The sequence below is a fragment of the Drosophila pseudoobscura genome, chromosome X (assembly GCF_009870125.1).
Source record: "Drosophila pseudoobscura strain MV-25-SWS-2005 chromosome X, UCI_Dpse_MV25, whole genome shotgun sequence".
In the NCBI taxonomy this organism is placed as follows: Eukaryota; Metazoa; Arthropoda; class Insecta; order Diptera; family Drosophilidae; genus Drosophila; species Drosophila pseudoobscura.
This window is the reverse complement of record NC_046683.1, coordinates 13,898,271-13,923,472: the sequence shown is the minus strand read 5'-3', so window position 1 is coordinate 13,923,472 and position 25,202 is coordinate 13,898,271. Positions and strand designations below refer to the sequence as shown.

Genomic DNA, 25,202 nt, shown 5'->3' with positions numbered 1-25,202 from the left:
AGAAAACGGTGGCATGCCTCAGACCAATCCACTTGAGTACGATCAGCCCGCTTTCAGGGGGCAATACTTGTCCCGTGTTCATGTCAGTGTCGGCGTCAGCGTCTGCATCTGTGTCTATTTGGGATACGAGTATCTAAATTTGTTTGCTGTTCGAGGCGATGACAGGCCTCGCGATGACGGTGTCTCAGCGCGTGTTGCCTGTCAATTACACGTCACGATATGCACAGCTCGGAAACCTCTTTCACAACTCTTTTGACGCTGCTCTGTGCGCTGGCTCCAGTCTTGTAAATACTCCTCGTACTCCTCGGACTTTCGGTGAGACGTCAATTATCAATAACTGAGAGATTCGACGAGTGTTGGGCCTGGTTCGAGAGCACTCAGACTACTAGCAGAGGGCTACAATCTACATATAAGCCTTCAATAGATGAGGTATTCTGAATCCAATGCATAGGGTACATCCATAAAAGTGTACCATAGTTAGCTAATTGGTCTATATGCTTCTATAAATATGTATCCCACGACAGACTGAATAATAGCTAAGGAAATGTTTTAGAAACATATTTCTGGGGTCTTTTTTTCGGTGAATGTTCAGGGACTCCACTTGCATCCTTGCCACAACGAATGAAATTACAATCCAAGCGGAAGGAAATGCCTTCTTTACAGCCACAACTTCATCAAACCACAAAGAAAGTGTAGGAGAAATGGTGTTAAAACTCCGAGGAAAACCACAAAATTATCGCTAGATAAAAAGGACCTCGCACACAGGATATGCGATACAAATTGAGTTGTTTCCTGCGGCTTAAATTGCACACTCACGATCCTCTCCTCCGCCCTTTAGGTGTGGCAAATATGATTACTGATAAGGCAGGGGCCGGGGTAGGGCCTCTGCCTTGAACCGAAGTTCCTTCGACATTTTGTGGCAAATTGTAGGAGTCGGGTAGATGCGGCGGCGGTGGCAGGCATCGCTCGCATTACACACGCCGTCTAAAATTACTGAGGCGAGTCAGCGCGTAATCAGAGATTTCCAACACCTTTTCCAATTCCATTTCCAAACTAATTAATTTTGATCCTGGTCCCTCCATTGAGGAGACATGCGCATCGAATGCGCTTAACAGCTTTCTCCCGGCCTCTCCGACACTCTCTCCACATCCACATTGCACCTCGTCAGAAAGTGGACATGGACCTGACGTAATGGGTTTAATGCCTCCGAACAGCACGCGCGCCTGCCGCAGGGGCGTGCCCCAAAGGCCAATCCGACTGCAAGTTCCAATCCGTAATTTCTTCATTTGCTTCAAAAGTAACTCAAAGATACTGCTAGGGAATGAAATGCAATTTTGGGATAATCCTAGATGATGAATTTGGCAGAAGAAAATTGACGCTATCCCTGACCAGAGAACGATTGAACCATCATGGAATGATGGGTGATTTGATCAGAGAAAGTTCCGAGAATGGAAGGAATTTCTATGAATTGGTAGCACTGATAACTTAAACATCATCAGTGAACGATCGGCAATGATCTATAGATCAGAAAACCTAGATCAGGAAGACTACGGATCAGCAAAAGATCTAAAAGAAAACTCCAAGAGTAAATAGTGATTCTTGAGAAATTACGTTAGTACAAGTATTAAGCATTATCTAAAGATATCTTCAAAAAGTAAATATATGAAAGTATCAGTTAAAGATATGTTCTATAGGTTCTTCTAGAAATTGAATTAATGGATTCCTACGTTTCTCCCTCTCCAGAATCCACAAGAATTTTTGCGATTTTTAGAGGGAATCCTGTTTTACCACCGCACGCAGCGCCGCCGCAATCACGCCTCAATTGTCAGTTGTCCCCAAGGGCCCTATGGCCAAGGATCCCTATAGACGTAGAACGAAAGGCAATTTGCGGCGGCAGCAGCAGATGCTACGACCAGAGACAATAAATGTGCCACTGCAGCGTGCGAGTATGAGTAGTATCTTTATCTCGAATCGTCGTTCGGACAATGCGGATTCAATAACAATTGACGAACGCCCACCAAAATCGAGGCAAATGAATTGAATGGAAATCGAATTGAATTCGAATGGTTGGAATGAAAAGGGAAGGGAAGGGAAGGGAAAAAGCCCTGAGTCCAGGACCTACCTTGAGAGCTCTGACCATAATAGAGACACAAAACGTTGTCTCTTCGAAACAAATAAGATGTCACGCATCTAAAACGCGACAAGCAGAGCCACAGACACAGAGAACAGTGCCAGATAGAGATACATTTGCAGTTATAGATACAGAAACCGAGAGACCACCAATGCGAGGGAGTGAGGGTGAGGCCTTTCGCTTGGCCTTTTTTTTGCGCCCTTTGTTTGCCACGTGAACGCGGGGGTCGTGCCTCTATACAGATGGATGGATGGACAGAAATATATATATTTTGGTTTGGCAATGCGGTCAAAACATTGTCCATGAGAACAATGCTGGTCTATGGGCCATTTGGGACCGCACAACACGACAACACGACAGCCCAGCAGCTCGCAGCTCGAAAATACCTTCGAATGAGAGCCAGGAATATACAGGAATATATCCCTGAGAGTTCTTAACTGCTATTAGCATGCTGGGCTGCCCGGCTATCCGGGGATGAGCGCTGCCCCTGGCCGCGCCGGGCAATGCCAGGGACAAAGCTAAGCAGTTTCTAATTGTCGCAAACCTCTCTATTGTCCACCTTTGACCATGGCCCGTTGCTCATTTGTTTGTTGGCCAAATATTTATACACAATTAGCGAAAATGGCACGAGGGCCAGTCGAAATCCCAGATGTTTTAGCCTTGACTGGAACTCTGGGACTGCATATACTTGTACATTGTTTTGCCACACACCTGGCCCTGGCCCTGGCTCTGGTGCTGGTCCTGGCCCTGAAGATCAAATCAATTTCTCTACTGGGACTTGTTGCGGTCTCTACCAGCATCTCTCGTTCTTGCCACACGAGCCAGACGCACGCCAAAAGCAAAAGCAAAAGCAATGGCAAATTATTTATGCTGGTATCTACAAGTCGGCCCTCTCCCCTTCCTGATTCCCGTCTGATTCCTGATTCCTGGTAATGTCAATTGATCTCTCTGTCAGGGGCAATCCCTTGGTCTTTCGTCTAAGGTCCATCGACTTCCTGTTGGAAATCCCATCTTGTACTTGGAATCGCAATCGGAACTGCAGCCCAACTCTTCCGCACTTCCATCGAAATATTTTGACATGTATCTTCTGTGGTCAGCTTCTGGAACGCCCACTGAACTCACAATCACAATCCTTTCAGGGAAATGTATCCTTTTGGATATTCAGTGTGTTTATCCAGGGGCTGTGCCCACTTAAGTGGCTTAGGCATTGTCTTTCCGGGCTAAAACATTTGCCACAGTCATTTTTTGTCATCCTATCCCCGTTCCAGTTCCCGGCTTACATTCCCATGATCCCAGCGACAACTGTCGCTAGTTGGGGAACCACAAAAGACCCCGACTCACAAGCTACAGGGCTACAGATTCCCAACTGTCGCCAATAAAAATTTGCAGCTAATTTTTATTTTTACTGTACCTTCGGCTGTGCACTGGCTTCCGTGCGTGCGCAGACGGAATTGGAATTGGAATCGGAATCGGGATCGGTGAGGATCTGGAGAGCTCGTTAGCTCGATTTCATTTTTGATTTGTGTCGGCATATTTTGCATACATCGCCTTATGGAATCAGACGGGGAACGAGGCCAACAAGTGGCTAAGAAGCAAGGCCGAGGGCTGGTCGAGAAGTTATATTTGAAGATGAATGGAAAACAGCCTCTAAAGATCTCATTCTATACAGTATTATTAATATTCAATGTTTAATATTCACTAAAGACGCAGCTTACGGAAAAGCGCGTTTTTCAAAGATTCCAATTACTCAACACTTAAATAAAATACAGCTTTTCCAATACTGAAATAGTATCTAAAAGAGATCTAAGGGAAGCCGAAATTCATTCACAGCTTTCCCCTCGCTTATGAATTGGCCAGACTATTATCCAATTTCCAGATACACGAATATTACCTGCTCAAATGAGTATACGACAGCCACACACACAGATACCGGACAGAGATGACATCGATCCAGATCCACTCGAGGGGACCTCGCACTCGATCGCTGCACCGGACCAAACGAGGACCAATCAACACACCGGCAAAGGTGGCACACACGAAAATTATTTCACAATCAATTTCATTCGGCGGCATTTTGCCATCTAATTATAATCAAACTGAACGCAGAAGTCTCTGCTCTGCCTATGGAACGATCTAAGGAACCAAGCCGGTCGATCGAAGCCGACAAAGAGCCAAAAATTGAGGAAAAATTGAGGGAAAGAGAGTTAGAGAGTTTGGGAAATAGAATGGAGAGAGTGGGGGCATGAAAATGCAGATCGAGGCGATGCTCTAATTAAAATTGAAATGAAGTGCCCAAGATGCAGAGCAGCAAAGGTCCTTTAGCCCCAGGTACGCCGCACAGGGTCTGGCAGGGGCCAGAGCTAGTGCCAGTGCCAGTGCCAGAGCCAGAGCCAGAGCCAGGAATTAGGTCTAGGTCTGAGTCAGAGTCAGAGAGGGTCTTGGGTCTATGGCAATAAATTGTTGGAAGAGTCCTCTACCTTTAGGGTGGTCCTTCGCTTGGCACGTTCGTTTGCGTTTGTCTTGGATTAGAAGTTTTGGGCAACACAAAAAGAATGTTTCGTTATTACAATAAAAAACGCATTTCTTCTGTATTCCGTGTGATCTTCTGAGGTATTCCCATTCTTATAACCATTCTCATTTCATGCCAAAATGCATCATCGTGACCTAATCCCGCGCTGGCGCAGCCCACACACGTCTGTATCGTTTGCTGCAGGAGCAGGAGTGAGGAGTGAGAAATAAAGAATACAGAATAAAGAATAAAGGAAAGGATTAGCATGACCGTAGTGCAGTTATTCGTATTATGATTATAACTATTATTGCCATAGCGAATGGCCAAACAAAGGCCAAGTGTGAGGGCCAGGCCAGAACAATCGGCAAACAATCAACGAATGCGCCACAATCGATGATCGACATTCAAGTGCAATTGCGCGCACTAATCGATTGGCAGGCGAATCAAGGATCCCGTCCAGAGAGTGATCTCTTAAGGAGAAACTAATTTCATGCCTGGAGAGATCGGTCCTCGGTCCTCGATCCTCGGACCTCGAACGATCGCCCTGTTATTGTTATTACAGCTGCGATTAATTAAGCAAACAAATCGGAGGCCCCATATATACGAAGCCGTACGGTAGCTGTAAAAACAAATAACCCAGGGCATCACGATCGGATCGATGCAGTTCGATCGGCATCGGCCAGCACTCGATGCAGTTCGATCGGCATCGGCCAGCATTCGCATTCGTGCGTTTTGGCCTAATTAATTGCCAATCATAAAGGCGAGTGCAATGGGCTCGTAAAGCGAATCAGTTTTAAATGATTCCAACTTCCAATTATTCAAGTTTGCGCCTCGAGTGGGGAGCCCAGGGACTTCAACTGCGAAACTGCGAATGGGATTTTTAGTGAAGCTGCAACTGGGAATGGCAATGGCAATGGGAATGGGCAAGGGGAATGGGAATGGGTAGAGAAGGTCGCTTTGGCTTTTATGGGAAATGTGAGTGTGTTTGTGTGTGTGTGTGTGTGTGTGTGTTTGGCAATTAATTAAATTAAGTTTTCAGCGAAAATGCCAAAGGCGTGAAGCAACAAGCACCACCACACCACATCATCGCACTCTATGCCCACGACTAGGGCATACACTTACCGCAAAAATCAACTGAAAGGCCCTCCGAGCACTGTCAAACCGATTGGGGGTCCCATTGGATCCCGTCTGAGCCGAAGAGCAGGGACACAGGAAGTGTTCTCCACACTCACACTCTCCACTCTCTATCGCATCGTCAACGTAAAACAACAAACAGCGATAACATTTTAATTGCACTGATCTCTTGATCTGCTGATCTTGTGATCTTCTTCTGAGCTGCTGATCTGCTGATCGGTTGATCTTCTGTTCAGTTTGTTAATGTCTTTTGGCAGCCGGTTCAGGAGCGGCAGGAGCGTCAGGAGCGGCAAGAGCGGCAGCTCCTCCAATTCGGTATCGGCTATCAATGGGGCGGGGGTATCGGTTTCATGTCAAGAGGCTCTAATAAAGATGCTCGCTCTCTCTTTTTACAGACTCTTTTCCGATCGATCTGTTGCTTCTTATTTATCGGTTCATATATCTTACATCATCTTATGGCCGCACCGATGATGATAATGATATTGATAATGAAATCAACAACAGCATCACCTTGCCACTTGGCTAATCTTAAAGTCTGCCTCTCCACAGCGTGTCTTGGCTGTCGCTCCACTCCCCACACCCCACTACCTACTCGAAGTTCAGTGCGGCGGCAACATGAGAAATCGATTTAATTCCCATCATCTGGAGAACGCACTGGAGAACCGGGGGATTCCTTCATATCTCTGACGTCTCTACATGCAAGTTTATCAGTCCACGCAATGAGCTTGGGGATAATTCAAGCCGATAGGAGATGCTGGGCCCAGATTGTGCCTCCGGCCACTGACCGATCGAAGCTACTATCGCGGCAAGGAGAATGTTCATCCAGATAGGGGCACAGACGCAAACGATTGCAGCTTCAAATGTGGGGAGACCTAAAAGGCGATTCCAGGAGTGACAAAAGATGTAGAAAACATAGAAGATACGGTAGGTACTGTAGAGTCGAATGAATAATTATTCTCCTACCATTGTCGAGTCAGTGAGTCCTCCATTATTGGTTCCATCTTCCGATACATCAGTAGATATTCAATCAATGCTTTGATATGTGTATCTTAATAGAATGAGACGATTACTGAACTTTTGGAGTCTTTCTTAAGGGTTTTAAAGGGAAAAGCTAACACACGCATCTTGCCGCGTTATCTGGTGACATCAGAAGATCCTTGAACTCTCTTTAGTCGGACGTCTAGGGACATGATCACAATCTAAAGGGAGAGAACCATTCCTTATCTCAATCCTGCCTTTACCTGCCGCCTCGAAAGACAATTCCCTAGAGTGTAGCACGTGCAGGATTTGCACTATTCCCTGGAGCACTATGAGCTGTAAGATCTGCGATCTGTGATGATCTATGATGATGATCTACACGTGTGTCCAGTGTGTGAGTTTTGCATAAACATTAAGGCACATTAGCGATTGGATTGGACGCTGGGCACTTCATTAAAACATATTTTGGCTACCTGGCAAGCTGTTCGATAACAAAGACACATCCCACAGAGCAAAGAACAAAGGATTCCCCATACGAGTATATGATCGATGGCACTACACAGAGATACAAAGTCTAGTCTGCTGATGACTCAATCATTGTGCAACGATCTTGCAGAACCTGGAACCTGAACGAGAAGCAGAAACAGAGCCCAAACCGGACGTGCGATAGTGCCATAGTTCTTTGCGGATCAAAGACATACACGTGTGCTAATTACCAAGTCCTACATCATCTGTGGAAGCAGCTGAGCCCATGATCATCATGAGGATCGCTCATGCAAATGTATGCACAACGGTAACCCCAGGCAGGCTTTCCGTCCCAATGTCATATCCCAGTACCAGTACCAGTGCCAGTGCCAGTGCCGGTACCAGTCTCTCTGTATCAATCTCATTCGCATATGATATGATATGCATGCCGGTAGCAGAGAGAGACTGCAATCAAAAATCAATTCATAATCATTTGCAAGGTGCAGACGGCGGCATCGCCAGGCGACAGAGAGATTCAGACTCGGACTCTGACTCTGACTCGGGCTCGGACTGGAGACCCTGACTAAACGGCCGGCCACCAATGGCAATTCAATCAAATTTGTTATAAAACTGTGAAAGTCTGCGACGGCGACAGACAGCGATCGGAAACAGGACTCAAAGTCAGGGGTAGATATCGGATATTTGCATGCGATCGAACCACAATATTATGCAAAAAACCAACCGATTCATTGCTTTGCATACAAACCCACGAATGGAGGATGGAGGATGATTCCAGTTCCCATTCCCCAATCCCCATTTCCAGTACCATCAATGCTTGGCGATCTCTCTGGCCCGTTGGTCGGCCATCCAATCGACTCACGCACTGATCGACAGCGAGACACAATTCAATCATTTTGGACTCTGGCCAAACGTGGGACGACGACGACGACGACGACGACGACGCAAGAAGACGAGGTCGGTCGCTTGATCTTTAGCGCTAGATTAAACGATCAGCGGAGACAGGAGCCACCGAAAGACATCGTCCTACGATCGAAAGACAGACAGCCAGCCAGACAGACCCCGCGGTCCGAAGATCGTCGATCGTCAATACAATGTACTTGTTTTTGCTTCTGCTGCAGCTTCTGCTTCTCCTGCCACAACTCCTCCAGTGTGTGTGTGTGTGTGTGTGTGTAGGTTTATCTGGTCTTTTGCTCTTCTTTGCGATCGATCTGATCGGATCGTGGGCCCAGCAAATTATTTCACTTGCGCCACAAACCAGAGAACCAGAGAGCTCTCTGGTGGTCCCAATGTACAACTTGATTTCTGTTTCCTTTGCTGCAATGGCAGTTTGATTTGTTTAAATTTAATTATGCATCGATTGTCGATTGTCGACCCTCTCGCGCTGATCGTTGCGTAGGTAGATCCCGTCCTTCCATCCATCCATCCACAGCCACCGAAAAAATTGACTAAAAAGAAAGGACAGGATATATGTACGTACAATACTTACATACAGGTGAAATTATGATGGTTGCCGGAGCCCTTTCCTTGTCTGATCTGATCAGGGCACTGCCTTTGATTTGATTATCAACGGCCGCGCATCATCATCGACGTGGTGCTGATCGTCAAACCGCCAAATGATGATCGATGCCAATGTCTTGACTGTTGGCTGTTGGCTTCCTTTTCATTCGAATCTCTCTCTCTCTCTATCCCTCTCTCTGTTCGTTCTGTTCGCAGGCCATTTACATTTTTTGTACTCTCATTCTTTGTGCAACGTATGAAGCGATCAATCAAAAATGCAAACAACAACCCGGATTGATCGGATTGATCGGGTAAGCAAACCATATCGATAGAATGGGGGAGCCCCCGAAAAGCATGTGACAGAAGACAAAATAGTTTATGAGCGTTTGATGTGAGCAACGCGATAAACTACATCCAACAATCCAACAATATCTCTCCCTTTTTGGCTGACTTTTGTATGCATACACAGGATATATATTTATGCATGCATGCTGATGATCCCCAGTGATCCCAAAGCCATGCCGATTCCATTCCGATCGTCAGTGCATAATGAGAGCCATACTCGTACATAGGGGATACGATACGCATCGCCCCATTCCACTGTCACCCCAATGATGTACAGTTTGTTAGAATTTGAATTGTGCGGAGCGCATCGTAAATTGTCGCTGGCGATCGATGAAGAATCACCGAGGATCACCTGAAATTTAATACTTAAACTTTTAAAGCGCAAAGATCGATTGGGATTTTACTCTTTTCTGATCCAAGCTTGGGTTTGGACTTCAGAGCATTTGATTTTCCCCAAAATACACCATCGGATAGATATCGGAATTGGATGACACACTTCTTGTGCATTTATTTGCCATTTCCGCAAGCCAAAGTCGAGAGCAATCTAAGCCACTTGGTTATGCAAATTTGCAGACGGATAGATAGCGAACTGCAGCACATACATGTTTGTATCTACGATAAATTAAATAAATTCCTATGTACACACCGTGCCATAGAGATAATCACACCCACACCCGGAGAAGAGAGACAAATTCACTTGAACAACCCGATCGACAGCCAATAGCCCCGTAGCGGCGCGTCGCCTCGAATAGTGTTTGAGGAAGATTTGGCGCGGGGTTTACGATTTTATGCATTTTATGAGGATGAGGTGGAGGTGGAGGTGGACGGACATTGGAACTGATATCGCCGTGACCCGTGGCGAGGGAGATACTTCGGTGGAATTATTTGCATACCCCGTCGCCGGTTCTCTCTCCCTCTCCCTCTCTCTCTCTCGCTCACTGTTCTCTGGTGTTTTGTAAACAAAATGATTGGGGAATGGGAACGATATCGGGGAATCGGTTAAGCGACTGCGTGGGTGTTATTGGACTTGCATAACTATGTCGATCGACGATCGTCAAGTCTGGGCTCGGGGCCGGGGCCCTGTGTCAATAAGCCGCAAGTCGCAAAAGTCAACATTTGCCGAGTGTGTCAAACGCGCGTCAATCAATATATGAAGAAACGGACAAAAATTTAAATCAATAATTCCACATGCCATAGGCCCGATATGCGATAAGTTAAGCCCCCAGCCAAGCAACTCCTTGCACCACAGAGGATCGCAGAGCACCACTGCACCTCTTCGCTTCCCGCCAATCTCCATGAGAGGGCGCATCTAGAGCGGATCCAGAGATCTAGGCAGAGCGCGGGTTCGCGACACGTCATTATCATTAGGCTGCTGCCATATATCACGTCCCCAACCCCAGCACCAGCACCAGGTCCAGCCACAGTCTCTTGTATCTGTATCTGTGATATATGACTCGCCCGCACCTAAATTATGACTCCAAAAAATCTCTTTCACAGTGCAAATAGCCGGCAGCACCTCGGGGTCTGCGCGCAGACAATTGCAGTGTTTCTCGGGTAAGACAGATTGATTCTATCCCTTGGGCCCCGTGGGAGGGTAGGGATCCATCGATCCTTCCTTCCGAGAAGGTGTTTAGATCCAAACGCTTCCAGTCTTCCAGTCAGCGATTGATCCGCTGGCATCGGAGCATCTATATATCTCGGTAATAACGCACGTCTATCTCTAATGCAGCTGGCATGCGTAATTGAAATGATGGGGATGCTCGTATGATGTTTTGAGACAGAAATCTTTTCATATTGGAGCCACAGTGGAGCAAACCAAATGGGTTGGGATCACTTCATCAGTTGGAGGATGGTTTTAGGTTTTCTCTGGTGATCTTTTCAATGTGCAATGATCAATCAAGGCTAGTATCAGCGGATCCTTCCGTATGAAGTCCTAGAAATCACGAAAAGTACATTATCATAAGCGGATGATGTTGGCTCTCCAATCTCTGCTCGAATGTGCTTTTATCAATGAGATTCATTGGTTTTTTCGGTTATTGCTTAGGAGGGAAGCACATTCGATCAATGATCCTGACACGAAAGAAGACCTTCTTTAATCATTGAAATCAATGGCTTCCTTGGCTGATCCGCAAAAGTGTTCTGTGGATGTGATGTGTGTATTCATAAGCGCCGTCTTGACGCCTTCACGCCCACTGTGCCGCCCTTTTCTCATCCTTATAGACGGAGGCACAGAGCACAGCACACAGCATGTCATCGCCTGGAGCTAGTACGAGGAGTGTTCATCATCCAGATCAAGGCAAGATCTGGTTCGGGCTGGGGTTCTGGTTTTCGGGTTCAGGTTCAAGATCAGTCTATCATCATGGCTGGGGCCATGCTGCTGCTGCCTCGATCCCAGCGATCACAGCGGCGTCTCGCGGCGGCTAAAACAACAGCGGCGACATCAACCAGTGAGCCATTGAGCCACCGAACCACCAGAAGCACCACTACCAATACCACTACCAGTACCACCAGCAAACGGCAGTCAAAACTCTGTCAGACAGTTTGTAAACAGTTTTCAAACTCACATCTGAGAAGGCAGCCGAGCACATCAGTGGCCGCATCGCGATAAAGTCTTCCACATGCCCCATTCTGTTATTTCAACTTGCTTTAAGCCTAAGACGCGTCGACTTAGATGATGATGATCATGATGATTACGATGATGATGGCGATGGCGATGGAGATGGCTCTGAGGTTGCCTGCTTTGCTTTTGCCTGTTGGTTGTGTCTGGCGGGGTCTGACTGCCTCCTGCCTCCTGCCTCCTGCTCTTAAGTCCATTTCAAAAACTGTGTCCGACATTTGCACCATTATAACTTTATCGCTTTTGGACAGATTGTTGGCATGACGGGGGCTAGCCGGCCATGGCCATGGTCATCCATCCATCCAGTGAGGCGGCTATTGCTGCATCCACAGAAGACGCTGCCGGGGCCAGGCCGTGGCCGTCATCGTGTCCGATCTTCAGTCAGAGTGAGTGATGTACCTGCTGCCAGAATGTTGATGATCATGAAGGCTTAATAGCATTAGGCTGGTATCTTTCCCGCTGCTTTCGGCTGAACGGAATGAACGAGGGGGGGGATTGTCAATAAAAATTACCCACTGTGCTGAGGTCTATCCACCTCTCATACAGCTCCTGGCCTCCTGGCTTCATACTCCTCCTCCATGCATTGTCGGCGCTCCTCTTGGAGGCTTGGGGGGGGGGCGCCTTAACTATCGATCTACAATTTCCAATCTCCAAAGCTACTTGTAATTGCTGCTGTTGCTGTTGTGGCAGTTGCTGGCAGTGGCTGGCAGTGGCTGCTGCTGTGCAGATTATTAACTCGCGGGGATGGCTGTTAATGTGGCCTTTTGCATTTCGTTTGCAGGGGCATCTCGCACTGCGGCAGCTCTTTAAAAACCCATTTAAGCTTACAAGCTTGTTAAGCTTGCCCCAAATCCAGGCAGAAGCATCGACCAGCATCGGCTGGGCTCCTCCTGTTGCTGGTGCTGGTGCTGGGGATGCTGCTGCTGTTGGCTCATTTCTCCATTGGGGGGCATGCCGTTTAATGCAATTTCACGTCGCTTTTTATCGCCGCCTAAGTAGCCACTAAACGGCAGCTCTTTAATCTCAACGACTTGGCGCGTTTGCCCCAAAAAACAAGCCAAGCAGTAGCTTCAGTTTCAGCTCAAGAAATGAACTTTCTTTGAGGTCCAGGCCCCAGGCCTCGCCCACCTTGTTAAGCGTTAAGGACACACCAGAAAACAGAAAACGGAAAACGGAAAACAGGTCCTAACGAGGCGCACACTTGGCCACAGATTGGCCACGCTGCCCATCGATTCCCATCCCATCCCATTGGATTTATTTTTAGTTAACGCTAAATTGCAAGCATGGCAACTAAAGGCCATAAAATCGAATGCTCTTGCCTGGATTAAATGCACCATCAGATCTCTCGCGTACGCTACCAGAATCACGATTAAGAATATTTCAATTAGTTCAGTTATGATCCTTGGCTTGGGTGCCACCTTTCGCATCCATCGCAGCCCTCACATCCATCCATCGATCCAAAGTATAGCCGATTAAGGCAGCCACAGTTTTTTTGCTTTTGAAACTTTCCAAGTAGAAAGTTTTTTGCTTTGCGATCGAGCCATGCGTATTTTTTTGCATCGTTTTCTTTTGCCAGAGTTTTTGCATTTTTGATTGATTCGATTTCGTGCATCTTGAGCATCTTTAAGATACATTTGGTGGCATGCTAATTAAGTCACTTGACCAAAAAGGGGGATGGCAATGGAGATTGGACAGTGCTCGTACGAGTATTATTGCCTGTATGGCATGGATGGGCTAACGAGACTCGATTAAATGGGCCGAGCCCTAAGCTTTGATCTTGGTAAACGATTTTAATTGATTAACTTTCCATTTAATCCGCATCCTTTTTGATGGCATTCAATGTCCTTCGGGGCCTTGGGGACTCTGCACTCGCTACTCTACTCTCCACACTCCTGGGACGGCTACTGTTGATTATGATTGCTATGGGAGATGAGATGGGGAGACATGCATAGGTACGAGGAGTATCTGTCCCCGCTGATGGGCCAAAATTATGCCATAAATGCCAAGGTAAGACGATCCACTTTCAACGCGCTTCGAGGCTGCTCATCTCGTAATATCCGTTGCTCTATATGTATGTATGTATATATCATAATCCACAGCACAGGCAATCAAGCCATCAAAAAGCTTACCACAAAAATATCGCTGCATCCGAAAACACTTTCATTAAACTAAATTTTTATTGTGGCACCACCACCAGACCAGCGACCAGCGACGAGGGACCAGGCCCTGGAGTCCAGGGGATCGACGTCATTTTCATTTATGGCGCGTTTCCAAGCGATTCGAATATAAAACTTTGACCCAGTTTTTTCCTCATGTTGTTATCATACCGAGTATGAACACGCCGCTGCAGCGGCTGGTGGCAGTTGCAAGTTGGCTTTCAAGCTTCCAAAATTGCTACAAATTACACATTTTTCGGGGCGCAAAAGTGTGCCGCATGCGTGACAGGGGCTGTGACTGTGGCTCTGCGACCCAGGACTTTTCCCCCAACAGCTTTGCAATTAAGTCTGGCCGATGTAGCAGATTAAAGTAAATAATATCTGATGGTATACTCGCTCGTAGTTGCGACTGCTGCTGCTTCTGATGCTGTTGCTGCCTCTCTTCCTTTTTACAATAACTCATAAACTGTAATCACTTAGGGCACACGGCGGCGGGCAGCAGGCCTCAAAACTAGTTATCCTTATCGATACGAGTGTAGGCCCCAACCCAAGCTCCCCCAACGGACTGGAGCGAATCGAATCGAAACGAAACGAGAGGCGAATCCAATGCGAAACGCTCTTTATCGCGGTTATCCCATTGATTTATCTCTCACTCATGGGACCACACTTCCATAATAAACCATTTTATAATTGCCACAACGATTATGTTGATCGAAAGTGGCATTTCTTTTTTAAATCGGTATCGATAATGCTTTGGTATAACATAATATACATATAATATATTTATATATAATACATTTATATAAAATGTAAGAACTAGGCGTTTTTCTTTTGGGGAAACTCTCTCTTTTTTGGCGGTGGTCGCGCTAGGGGTTTACCCAGGAAAATCCGACTCAAGCCGTATTGACTCAACCGCCGAGATTGTTCTTTTTCAACTCCAAATCCATGCGATCTTTAATGATTAAGTATCTTGCTATCGATAATGTCTTTGGGGCTTTATGCAGAAAATTTGATAAGCTTCGATTGGGTTAATCGATGAGAGAACCGTTAGACTTTTACAGATTCGCAGAAAGAAAGAAGCGAACAAACGGAAACACGCAAAAACCATTACAACAAAAAAGAAAAAAATCCTACCTCCAGTAACCGAAGATCTAAACACTCTTGCAGGCCCATCTTCATTGTATTCCCCAAAGAAGTGTCTTTTGACAGAGTGATCTTTATTATATTAGTATCTTATTGGCCTGAAATTCCTAAAAGTTATACATATGTATAGTGTGGTATGGGAAACATTTTCCTAAAATGCTATAACCTTTCTCTGCAAGGGTATCAAAACCGCAACAACACTTGCAACAACTTCGATTCTGCATCGAAAGGAACGCAACGCAGACGCTTGCGCTGACTGCGCAGGCGCAGAGGCAGAGGCAGAGGCAGACGCAAACGAAGACGAACGATTTGCGATAAAATATATTAAGATAAATGCACAAAGAAAGAAAAGAAATGAAAAGAAAAGAAAGAACAAGAAATAGTTGCAAAACTTATTTACATTTAATTTGCATATTTTGAAACACTGGCTGATACACACACACGCGTGGCCGTTGGGGAGCTGCCAATATATGGTACGAGTATTACCGTAGCATGGAGGCTTAAATGATGGCTTCAACAAAACGGCACACACCAGCTGCAAAATATTCGCACGCCTTACAGATGAGACCGGGTCCAGTCTTTAAGGTTTGACAGCTATTGTCTCTCTCTCTTTCCAAAAGTTCCATTTATCAATAAATATAAAGCAAATCTATACTTCGCTATTTCAATTTATGAAAAAATGCTGAAAAATGATTATAAAAAGTACGCTTTATGCTATGTGATACATTTGGCATTGAGTAGGGTATAAACAGTCAACCACGATGGGCTTTTGCACAGTCGAAATTCTAGGAAATAATGAAATAAACAAAAGTTAAGACTACAAGAAAGAGGAAGAGAGTGAAAATCAATGGCAGGAGAGCAATAGCATCAAGTGGCAGAAGCCACAAAAATGTCTGCAGGCACCTCCGAAAGTTCCTTTTCACACGCACTCCTAGGCTTGCTGCTAGTATACCACCTCCATATCTATCCATGTTCTATGTGCCCCAAAAAAAATTAACATGAGAAAAAAAGCTTAACATTTTCGCTTGGCTGTTTAATTGAACAGAGCACTGAACATAACAGAACAGAGCGGGACAACAACAGATTGCAGATGTGCGAAGCGACAAAGCCGTTATCAAAGATTATTTTATATGCCTACCAGTGCACGCACACACACAGAAAACACACACGCTTTAAGTGGTCGGTCTTGTGTTTGTGTTTGTTAGCACCATGCGGCTTTTAGAGCTTTTCGATCGTCGGACCTTATCGATGTTGTCGAGCGCGAGCGCTGTTGTACCCTTTCGGCGAGTACTACGATTCTGACCGAATGCTTGCAACACAGAAAAGAATGTGTTTAATCGGGATATGTACATACAAGTCCTTTAGAAAATATCCAACAAAATGTTAGAAACTAAATATACCGGAATGTGCATATCATAGGTCTATAGCTGCCACAGAACGGACCGGATGAAAAAGTCTTAAACCGGATATGCATATAAATATAAACGTTGTATCTCCAAGGGTATCAAAGGCTTCGGGCCTCCAGGGCAAGCATTTCCTTCCTGTGGCTGTTTGAAATGCGTATTGATAATCATTAGTTAAGTTGTTAACTGATTTCGTTTAGAGATTTGTCAGCAGACAACTTGTTAAGGTGTTCCCCCCTTATATCCCTCTGACCCTCTCGGCCAGGCATTGTGAAATATTTTAATGTGATTTATCTGAGCGGCTAACAACCGATACACGGCCACAACAGCAACAGCAACAACAAGTTGGCCATAAATCAAGTCGAGCTTTTGCGGCTAATGAGACAGATTGCTTTCGTCGTGGCCCGAGACCAGGACGAGGTCGGCCCCGCCCGACCATCCGAGTCTCCACTCAGAGGAGACCCTGGGGTCAAATGCTGGTGGTCTCAGAGATCCCATCCAGCCATCGATGCCTGGGCTCAATTACATCAAATGATATTTTATTGGTATTTGATGAGCGTCGAGAGTTGATGCAATTGCTTGATCAATAAATTTAACCCCGAGCCAGGGTACTGCACTCATTAGAGTGATCCTGAACTGAACCGAGGCCGAAGCCGAGGCCGAGGCCACCAACCAAGCAGATCTCGAACCCGTGTGGGAGCCGACGGGTCCTAATCCCCAGCTAAAGCACAAAAAATAACATCACATAAATAATGCGCTCATTGAGTTCCACTTTACTTCACTTCAGTTCAGTTCAGTTTCAGAGTTTCAGATCAGTTCCAATTTTTGTTCTTTCTGGGTTCTGTCTTCGTTTTTCACAATAAATCACATGGTCCAATTAGGCCCGCTCAATTTGCGATCGCTGATCCCCGAGGAGTTGAAAAAACATTCCAGCAAAGCAAAGCCATAGGCCCTCCGCAACTCAATTAGGTCGACGCTGAGGCTGAGGCTGGAGCTGGAGCTGGGGCTGGGGCTGGCCTTAAACGTTCCGGCCAAAGTAGGATTTGCAAGGAGAATTGACATTACGTACAAGAGTGTGTAACATATCGTATCGTATCGTATCATATCGTTTATTTATATAGAGAAAAGAGAATGATGGGGCAACCAATATTCGTGTTATCTACAGTGCATGATTAATGTGCCATCGACATACTTTGGGTTGTGATTCACACTTCTATTCGTGGGTATTTCATAGTTACTTTGATGATCGTTTAGTTCTGCAGGTTGCACAGCTTCCAAAGTCCACAAAGAGCTGCTAGGCAGAAGATCTTCAAGAGTGAGAAGGCCCCCAGAACACTTCCGGAGTTCACTGAGGCGAAACCCAAGCGATTGTTGCCCAAATCGAATTCTGTGTAGTGGCGGCCAATGAAGATATCGCCCAGAATCCAGAAATCAGTGCCCTGTATGTACGAGATGCCCAAGGTACATTCGCTACCCAATTCCACGATATACGCACTGGGTGGGATCTTGAAGGGTACACCGCTTATGGTAAAGGTCAGGGTGGGCAAGTATGGAACGTCAGCGCAGAGAATGTTCTGATTAACCATCGATGTGATCATTAGATAGATGTAGTACGGAGCAATGAGGAGCGAGGTGCCCGTATCGGCCACTGCCTGGCAGTACGTGCACAAGGTAGTGCTACCAAAAGTGACGCCGTCCATCATGAACTGCCAGTAGTTCCTGCTGGAGACGGGAGCATACACCAGTTTGCCCTCATAGAGCGACGGATCGGAACCGCCCAGAATGAGCTCTCCTCCATAGCTCGCTGTTGAGGTGCCATTGGTTTTAAGATAGAAAGAGAACACGGGCGCATCCACTAGTTTCTCGCTCCACAAATTGTAGAACGGCGGCAAAACTCCGTCAACGGCCAGGCTGGAGTAGGCCATGCCAAAGATTCCGTCGAAAGAGGCATCTAGCAAGCTAGTCCCCGTTACTATGGTGGCCTCCCCGAACATTTGGCGGGGAATTTGCAGTCCAGCCACGGTCACCACATCCGTGGAGAGGATGCCCGACACGCTGCCCGAGCCATAGGTGATGGAGAAGGCGGTGCCATTGACTTGATATGTGGTGGAATTCGCGGATGAGTATGTATTGTGATAATAGCAGTCAGCACTAAAACAATCCACGCTGGGAATCCACAGATTGGAAGACCCCGTGTCGAACTGCACCATGAAATTCTGAGGTGGGGTTCCGATGCTGATGCTGCCGTAATACTGAAGATTATTAACGTTTGACAGGGTCTCCACAGAGTAGTTTCCAGCGGTGGTGTTCGTAGTGCTACTGATATTGCTCTGCACTAGGTTGTATTTCCTCAACACCATCTCGCGTTCGGCTATGAGGCTTTGGCGGGTCCTCACATACTTCTCCGAGCGGCGCACGGGTATCCGGTGTAGGGCCCCCGCCACCAGGCCTAGAACGGTCAACAGGGCCAACACCGTAACTTGGGTGGTTCTGCTGGTCATGTTGCTTGCCCGGTTAACTTCGACTAACTGTTGGGCCTCTCTATGCCTGGGCCTTTATACGCCGCTCTACAAATCTTCTTCAGATAACATTTCGTGAATGTCTAGCACATAAGGGGACTTACGCACACATACAGTGCACTTGTATGCACCAATTACCATTTTACTTTCCATTGCTTTCGGACTTTGTATCGATCACTAAGAAGATATGAATGTCTATCGATAATCGGTTAGTTTATCGAAAATTGAATATTGCGGTCTGTATCTTGGTTTGTTATCTAAGAAATATGATTTATGCAACTCGATATGCACGAGTTGAGCCAGATACAGTGCGTTTCATAAGAAAATATATTTGACAATTCGATATGACTTTTGATACTTTCTTTTTTTAGAAGCTTTTTTGCCTGCAGTGATAAAAAGATACAATTATTTGACAATTTATTTGGCAACCAATTATCTGTCGAGTCCAATGCTGCCGAGCCGCAGTGTAGGAATAGCTGTTATCAATTTTTATAAGATAAATGTACATGTACACATAAGTGTAACAATTTCACTTAGTCATTGTCAGTGGTGTCGTTAACTTTCCTATCAGTTTGTTATCAGACCCACAAGCGCGCCACTGATTCACTTTTCAGATAAAAAAGAAAATCCTTCAATGTTATATTAATCCCTTACCAAAAGTTTGAGGCATACATAAGAGATATAAATAGCTGGGATATGGATTGCGGTGTAGGAAATCACCCAACGGAACCCCAAACAGACAACAAAGAAAGTTAGAAAAGAAACGTATAACTCTTTTACAGATTTCTTAAAGAAGTGGTTTTATTCCGATCATCAGACTAACACAAACAAAATATTTCAAATATGAAATGAACCTTAGAATGTCCCATCTTGAGGAAGCAAAAAAACTATTGTACTTTCATTTTTAGAGATATATTCATATGGTAATCTTCCTGACTTCCTGTCCGCATATTCGACATGGAATATGGATAAAATGTTAATTAACTTGCTGTCCGCTGGCTAATGGAGATGTCAAGATGGAAGACAAGAAGCCTGGTCATCCTCAAAGTGTGGGAGAATATTTATGTGAGGATTGTGAGAGGACCCACCAAGATGTGGCATGAATGAAAGCGATACGCCACAAAGAGTTATTGTGTTTAATGTATGCACAGTGCGAGTGTCCTGCGCCAGGACAGGACAGGTCAAAGGACACAGGGCACAGCGATCACAGGGGAGCGGTCCGCAGTAGGTAGTTTATGCAGCCGTTGCCCTAGGTGTTGGTGTTGGTGTAGGTGTAGGTGTAACCCACTTGATCCGGCATGACCTAATGTTGCACTACACACAATGGGCCATGATGAGGCCGCTTTGTCGCCCGTGCGGCAATGTCAACTTGGATTCGTTGCGCTACCAGCAAGAGATCCACCCAGGGGCTGCCAGATTCCTGTGTGGGTGAGAGCTCGCTCAAGTCAAACAAATTGAAAATTTATCACCCGAAGCGAACCGAAACCGGGTCCAACGTCGATGATGACTTTGTGTGCCAAAGCAAATGAATTTTGTACGGAAAAGCATTGAACCATTCGCAAATTGATTTCGCTCTGCCGGAATGTCACACGAACAATGATCGTTCCACACTCTATCCCTGTAATACGCCGACATTCCGTCCCGTCCTGAGATCTATCCAATTTCAAAGGAGTTTCACACGCAAAAGCCGCTCCGAAGAAGCTCTTTGGAGTCATTGGCCCGCTCTGTTGGAGCTGGTGCTGGTGCTGGTGCTGGAGTTCGGGCCCAGTCGAGATATATATCTGGGCATGCTATATGGCCTCGGCCCTGGGGCGCTGCGCTTTAACTTCAATTTCATTTCGCGCTGATCGATTTTTGCACGCAAAGTGTGAGGGAGTTGAGGCAGCAAAGCACCAGAGCAGCAAACAGTCCCGAACCCCTTAAAGATCCCAACTCCACCTCACCCACCCCCTCCCCAGTCCAGTTCCATACAAATCGCATCCAAATACCCAAACCGAACGTATCCCCAGCAGAAACCACAAAATATGGCTCTGTACTTAGGCATTGAATTTATTGTTCATTCCGATCAATATTTTATTGTTTTCGCCATACTTCTGCACCTCCTTGGATGGGGTCTCGGTATCTCGGTCTCCCCGTCTCCCTGTCTCCCTGTCGCTGTCTCTGCGGTGGTGGTGTCTTTGGTGGTGCTAGTGGTGCGTTATCAGCTGAGCTTGAGAGATCGAAGGTGCATGCTTCAAAGCGCCGTCGGCTACTGGGGCAGCGACTGAGGCAGGGATTCTCATATCGGTTTCAGTTCAGTTCTGTTCGTTTTTTGTTTTTCGGCCACATGCAAAACAATAATCGATGCCGGGGCTGGGTTTCATTTAAAAATGTGTTAAAGAGGCACAGGAGGCGCACGGAGGGGGCAGCGGCGGCGGCTTGCAACTTGGTCTTGCAACGCCCACACTGCACCGCCCTGGCTTATTTGATTTTGGACGCATTCATTCCGCGCCCAGCGGCACTTGATCCAGCATACTCCTCATCCTCATCGTTACCTCATCCTGATCTTCAGCCTCTTCCTCATCCTCATCCGCCAGTGCCGGATTGGATTTATGATGTGATTCCGATCATTTGACATAATCTATTTAGCGTCTGCTCGAGCTCCTCCACCCAGGCACTGCTTCAGCTTCAACATCAGCTCCACATCTCTGCTTCCACTCCCCTTCGTTGTGCTCCTCCTTCCTGCCACTCTCTGGGATTGGGGGCATAATTTGTAATGAGATAATTTTATTTGCTTTGCCCAATGACTTGTGTTTGGGCCAGAGATGGAACCCAGCTGATATTGCGGTGCGGCCTGTTGTGCCTTATTTATGGGTGCCCGGACTCACCGATCACCATCCAATCAAGCAGGTCCATGTTCACGGGAAGGGTCTCCAACGAGTATCATATCAATCCAAGTTGGGAAGGATCTAGGGCTCTCCAGTGTCACATCTTTATGTAGAATTGGGTCCACCATGGGAAATATGCCATTTTCTACAATATCTTCGATGTGTAATACACACATGTACATCGTTCAGTAGTTATTTGGATCCAAACTTAAAAAAAGGAAACCTTTTCAAGGAATTTATGGTAAGGTATGAGGATACTATGCCTGCCTCCGTAGGTACATCAAAAGTTGTGTGTTAAATATACATTTTATGACAAAGGACACTCACTTAATCAAACCTTAAAATAAAAATCATTTTTTGTGCAGCCGGAGGTCCTTTATGAACATAACTTTCTTCTACCTTCACGTACCTCATTCCTATGACTCATCAGACCATAGATCAATCTATCCAACCGATGTGAAATTTGTTTTCCCTAACAGGGGACGACACACACAAAACCAAGCCATAACTTTCGTTTCATTTCGTTTCGAGCGATCGTATCAGAATGCGACTGTAATGGAACTTGGCTTCTGCTGATGCTGCTGCTGCTGCTACTGTGGCTACTGCGGCTCCTGCAGTCCACAACCGACTAACACGCAATCTTTTACGAGCATAACTAATGTCTAATCGGTTTACGACTTTCACCTACCGCAGCATCCACGTTAACCCTTGAGGGCAATGCAGCAAGTGGATGGGGTATCGGGAATGGGTACTAATTGGTCCCGCAGGACAGTAGCCAAAAAAAAGGGACACGCGCTCGCTCTCTCTTCCATTTACTTTCCTCCAGTGATATGTATCAGAGGACAGGTCTACTAATTAAGGGCCAAAGATCGGGACCCACCGCATACACTCGGCCAGATCCTTCCTTCCCCCACTCTCCCAGTCTACTCTTTTGCGTTGCTCGTAATTCGTAATTAAATGTTTCTTCATTTTTTCGACTCTGTAACCCTTTCGATCTGTAATGCCTAATGAAATGCCCCGAAATGCTTGATTGTCTGACTGGAGCGTTACCCCTGGCTCGTGGCTCATGGCTCATTCGCTGATCCCAGGATGGATTCCGGGTGGATCTGCGGCGCCTCCAATGTGGGTCAGCAGCAGTTTGGACCACGGACCCCGCTTAATGCCAGTGCTGATAGTTACTAATTGTTTGTTATTAGCCTGTCCATACGGTTCTGTAACTGTTTCGAGGCTGAACTTTTTTCCATTCTTATGGGCTCGTTTTTTTGGTTTTTGTTTTGTTTTGGGAACCTTTTAGTATCGTTGCGGGATTATGCTACGTTTTCTCATTGATTGTAATCAAGACAGAGCCAGTGCCAGTGCCAGCTCTGAGCCTCAACCAGAACCAGAACAGCCGTTGATCGATAGCCATCACTGCTCCAGTTGATGGTCTCGATCTCGATGGCCAACTCGTTTTGCAATTTTTGGTGTATTTTTTTCGGTTACACTTTCAAGAAGTACTTTAACTTTACCTATACTCCATTTAATCTATGTAGTAGCTATTAAGTTCAAAATCTACAGATTCCAGTGATACGTTATAAATAAAAATTTAATCGCAATCGGAATACTATATCATAAGGCTGGCTTTTGTATACTGTCACAGAGAACAAGTTGCTTTAAGCACAGGCTGTGGTAACAATTAAACCTTAGTTCTCTGCAAATGCTAAAATAAATAAACATAAAGATAAGATACTATAGCCATGATCTGTTTTCGAGAATACCATCCAAGATAATCCGAAAAACCAACAAGGTTCAGGAAGACTTCTAACTTCCCTAAGAAGCATGGACCGAAAGGGTATCTGAACCATCGGTTCTTCGATGAAGAAAATCTTCTTTGTGGTTTTATTTTTCTTCGTATTTTTCTCATTTCGTTTTCGTTTTTATTTTGCCTTTTCTTTTTGCATAAAACGCGCCTCATTTGCTTTACATGCCAGCGAATTGAGTTGATTTTTTAAACAGAGCGTTCGGCGTTCGGAGCGCTCCTCCAATGATGATGATGATGCCAATGCCGATGATGATGATGATTATGATGATGCTCCTGTTGGCGAGCTGCCAAGGGACCACCCAGGCAGTCAGTCAGCCAGTCAATATTTGCCACCAAGGTTGGTCTCCACTGTCCACTCTCCACAGTCCACTGCCCTCCTCCTTCTCCTCCTTTGGCGATTGGCGCTGGGACCTGGGTGTAACGCATCTTTTTGCATTCATTTTTGGGGGGCTGCAAATTAGAAAAATTTTGCACGAAAATCAATAAAAGCTAATGGATGACCAAATTGAAAACCGAACCCACCTCTGGGCTAGTACTCTCCGACTCTCTGACTGACTCCCTGACTGCCTGAGTGGACGACTGCCGGTTGGGTTGGGTTGGATCCGATGTGAAGTGATGTTATGTGATGGCAACAAAGTGCAGATAATTGTACTCGCAGGTTGAAATGATTGGGGAACCATTCGTTAGTTAAGTGATCGTTTGCTGGATCGTAAATGAATGCAGTGTGGAATTTCCAGAAAAAAACGAATCGCAAAGGAAAGGATGTGTAACAATTTTCAAGACTTCATTGATATTCAATAAAGCTTTTTGATTTGGAAACACTTGAAATTTTCGTTCTAATGTTTGTTTGTTTTAATAACAGATTGATATGATAGTTAGTATTTTGTAGGCTATTTCCAGAATTCTTTACTTAGAAAGAATATATAAATATGTACATAGTATATATATGTAGATGTTCTGGGGCACCTTCCGATGGGGCACCTGGTGCTCTTCCAGCTGATTGTTTCGTCCCTCTAGCCCTGATTAAGACGTTTCGTACCGGCCACGACCTCGAGACTCCATCCGGTCGACTTCGACCCCATCGACTGCATATTTGTGGCCAATTTCGATTGGGCTTTGCTATTCACAAGTGGCATTGTAAAATTTACCGAGCAATGCCCATTTCAATCATGATAAAAATTCTAAAATTCAAGCTGAGCAAAAACAATGCCGAATTCGACATTAACGAGACCGAAACAATTCTAAAAATTGTAAGTTCAATTAAATTGACAAATTTTTATGAACTACTGGCAACTGGCCATCCCTCTGGTCTTGCCCTCTGGCTGGCATAACTCTGGAATAAATCAGTAACCATAAACGCGACTAACTGAACAGCAAGTTGAGCGGTTGAGAGCGGTTGAGTGGCCGTAAACCGGACCGGACTGCCGGCGATTAAAAATGCGTATTAATTTTTATGTGCGAAACGAGCAGAAACGTGGCCAACCGACGTTCGGCCAGCGAACGCCGCGTTACAGCGACTGAAGAGGATCGAAAGTCTCCAAGGCAGACTGAAGTGAAGGAGGATTCACGAATTAGAGAGAAATCAGGCGATCAGGCACTAGGGAGCCCTGCAATGA

The 25,202-nt window shown here is 45.8% G+C and overlaps 1 protein-coding gene across 1 annotated transcript; it reads right to left on the bottom strand.

Moving 5' to 3' along the window:
* Positions 1-17,482: 17,482 nt before the first annotated feature.
* On the bottom strand, positions 17,483-18,941 carry Pgcl (Pepsinogen C-like). Its single transcript, XM_002134054.3, has one exon. It carries the CDS (start codon positions 18,898-18,900, stop codon positions 17,650-17,652), a length of 1,251 nt encoding a protein of 416 aa, XP_002134090.1. The 5' UTR covers positions 18,901-18,941; the 3' UTR covers positions 17,483-17,649.
* Between the last annotated feature and the right edge of the window lie 6,261 nt (positions 18,942-25,202).